General features: G+C 45.1%; 1 protein-coding gene across 1 annotated transcript; it reads left to right on the forward strand.

Annotated features, from left to right (window-relative positions):
• Positions 1-128: 128 nt before the first annotated feature.
• On the forward strand, positions 129-503 carry PHALS_10426 (uncharacterized protein; the record flags this gene model as incomplete). Its single annotated transcript, XM_024725847.1, has 1 exon — positions 129-503. The coding sequence occupies one exon, from the start codon at positions 129-131 to the stop codon at positions 501-503; it is 375 nt and encodes a 124-aa protein (XP_024576583.1).
• Between the last annotated feature and the right edge of the window lie 3094 nt (positions 504-3597).

Here is a 3597-nt window from a genome sequence, read left to right on the forward strand (position 1 = left end):
TTTTTTTGAGAAATAGTCATGGCTACATATTTTTGGCTAGCACTGTATTAAACCTGTTGTTGCGCGACTTTTACTCATTGCAACCAACGATTGCGTGAACAAGCTTTAACGGATGTCTGCTTAGCATCATGGACATTAAAATTACGTGTGGACCTCGACGCACGTCAGCTCATATGCAACATATGTGCGGCACGGTCCTAGACTTCGGAGACCCTGGCCAACCTGTGTTGAGCTTGTCCCGCCCAGATCACAACGGTTTCTATGAACGTGGCTTATGCTTGAGTTTAGCGAGTGTCCCATTCCCTTTTGGTCGAGAGTATGAAGGTCAATTTCTGCGAAGAGCCGCCCGACTGATTCGCTGCGACGAAATCAGTAAGCACAGGGCTGTCTACGGGGAAACACTGCATTCGGCCGTACATGTGGTGCTCGATGTCAATAGCTATGGCCCCAAAGGAAGCAAATCTCTTATCAAGAAAAGCGGTGGTCTAAGCCCGAAACTGTAAAATGTTAGGGGTGAATTCACGAGCTTTTTGAAGCCGTGGAAGGTCTGATAGACTCAACACTTTCGCACGATCACGAAACGATAGACCGTTGAAAATGTCCACAATACTGGAGGCATTAAGGCTGTCGACTGCGGGTGATCTAGCCACGTGTCACGTGAAGGTACCACTTGTAATACTTTTCTAGGTCTTCAGGTGAGATTTGACAATTTTGAAAACGTAATGCCTTAACGCATCCAGGATTTGTCTTCGTGGTATAATCTCATACCAAGAAATGGTCTGACTGGAACTCAATGAGTCATGAATCAACCGAAAGCCATATCCTTGGCGCCATGCACTTTGTCTCAGTGAATCTTTGGCATGTCATATATTCACCCCGGCTAGAGCGCAAAAATGCTCTGATGCAAACAGCCGCAAGACGACGAACTAATCAAAATCGAAAGGCTGATACCGGAGAAAGAGCTCAGATATCCTTCGTCACGGTTAAGTCCCTTTTTTCGGACGCTTGTAGAGCGCTGAGTGCAATGAGGTCCGCAAGGTTTCTGTGAGGTTTTATTTTTCGTTGAAGGAAACAAAGACGTTATTACAAGAGACTCGCCAAGTGTTGCCTCCGAATACAGTAGAGCGTCACCTCATTGGCTTGGTTTCTCAACCAAAGTCTGCCTCAAGCGACATGATTCTTATTTAAGGAAAAGTGTGACACAAAAGATGCAATTTCTCGTGCGAAGCACGAAGTTGAATTATTTTGATCGTATGTTGCACAACTTTTACTAAACTGTATTCTGTAGGCACAATGTGGTCTAAACTGCTGCGTCACCAGCCTTTGAGTGTCTCGGTATCAGAAAGTCTCTGAGCCGTAACCAACTAATCCCACCGCACCCTTTCGGAGAATAACGCGGTGCGATGTTGGTCGTGCGAAGTTGATAATGTGCGCGAACTAATCCAGGAGCTTTGGTAAAAGCTCGACCGAACATGCTGTTCGGCAACATATCCGTTGTAAAACTCGGGGTTTGCGACGGAATTGTGAAAATGGTTTATCATCTGCACATTTTGCTATGTGTCGACAGCCTCTCTGATGCAAAAAAATTACCGAGTGGGGAGATCCGCCCCCTCTTACCAAGTCCGCATTAGGCTTCACACGAAAGAAGGCGTCTACGTCGGCATACCTCTCTCGTGATTAAGACATTTTAATGTGACGCAGCATTTAGTTATTGGAACCAAATTAACTTCATGATGCACATATCAATCCGTATGTAACATGCGTGGCGCTTCTCTTGACACGACTGAGTAACATGCTTGGAACAAAGAATAAGACATTCATAGAATTCATGTGGATAGCCGTGAAACTGTGCCTCCGGTTGCAAAGCCGCCAATAACGGAACAAGAGCCCAGCGACTCATCCTGTACTAATCGAAGCAATCCCGTGGCATCACCAGCTTGTGCATTTTTCAAATATCCTCTGGAAGCCTTCTACACGTCAAAAAATGCTTTTGCGGAGGGTGCGAGAAGATCCTTACAAGTCGTAACTCCCGTGGATGCTTTGTCAACAAGTAAACAGCCTTCCCACGACCAATCAGTGAGCTGAACTGTACCACACGATAATGCTGACTTTGTACGTTAAATCGTAACAAACATTAAACTCTCTTCCAAATCAGCAGAGGTTTTACTTGCAACTTGCGACCACCTATCTCCAACGGGTTTTACCCTGATGACTGCGGTATCGCTTTTCTGTCCAAATATGGGGTGTCAGCATACAGCTGGCTCACCATTTCCTCAAAAATAAACTATTGAAACCGCAACATACCACTGCTGAATTCTATCTTATCAGAAAAACATCTTGGAGACTGCGGATACTGTTACTTCTTACCGTGCAATCTAGAGACCGTGGCTCACTGTCGGTTCTGCATTCCGAGCTCTACTTTCAGATTCAGACGGTTTTACGGCTTAAATGCAAAATATCGCAGCTTCGTGCCCACGCCAGAAGCGTATTGATTCCTGACAAAGGTACTTACATTACTCGCCAAAGGTTTGCTAGGAGAAAAGTGACACCGAGCGGTTTCGACTTTTAGTCGATCCATGGTTTGCAGCGTTTAAGCCACGCCATTCATTGATTAGGAGTGCATTTGAAATCAGAAGAAGAACAGTACAGCGTGTCACGCTGTCAAATCCTCAAATTCACCTCAAGGTAAAAGTAGTAAAGACTACTTTGCCCTCAACGCCAGACGCACGGATAAAAATCCGAATTTGTAACCTTCAGTGCCTCTGCGTTTATTCAATAATGTTGTTGATAGCGCGTCACCGTGCTCATTTACACAATACTCCTGATTTATGAGGACAATTTATGATCTCGAAAAGGTTGAAACGCCGATGCTCACTAGCAATACCTTAGGCTTTGTATCCCATCTTGTTAAGTGACAGTGGATCTCTTGAGCGCTAGGTCCTATTGATCTCAAGCTAAAAAATGCCAAGGTACTTGCAGATGCTATATCTGTGGGAAAGTAAACCAGTTGCTTACTTCGTGCCTCTTCTCTCCCAATTGAGGGGTACGAACGTTTGGGCTGTCAGGGTCGACCGACGAGATTCCTCGTGTGGCAACGTCAAAACAGGGCGACGAATGAAAAGAATTGAGTTTTTGCAGTACCTTGTAGAGAGCCCAGCGTGCCGTGTTATTTCTCTTCAATTCGAGTGTGTATTAATGCCCTGACGAGCTTGTAAAGTCATTCCTTTTCTCAATAGATCCTAACTGCAGTGAGTCATGCTCTATTTATAATGCGACCTCTGCGTCCTCGAAAGAGGTGGTAATTTTATTGCTAGCTGCACCTATACAGATTCTCTTCTAAAGAACATTAACAAATTTGGATGAGAGTTTACTAGTATCGAAGAAATTAAGCATCTCAGCTCATATATACAGTTCGCTTGTTCCCACCTTTCTTTACGGTCGAACAAAACTTTCGATAACAGACAACACGGTTGGTTAGGCGGTGCTAATACTCGCGAAGCTGCCGCTTGAAATATCATTCAGCCACTTTGCTTCACGATTGCTAGCGTGCCGCGCGATGTAGCATGGCCAGATCCATGACTGGGGGGGGGGGGGTAA

Source organism: Plasmopara halstedii (assembly GCF_900000015.1).
Source record: "Plasmopara halstedii genome assembly, contig: Scaffold_470, whole genome shotgun sequence".
NCBI lineage: Eukaryota > Oomycota > Peronosporomycetes > Peronosporales > Peronosporaceae > Plasmopara > Plasmopara halstedii.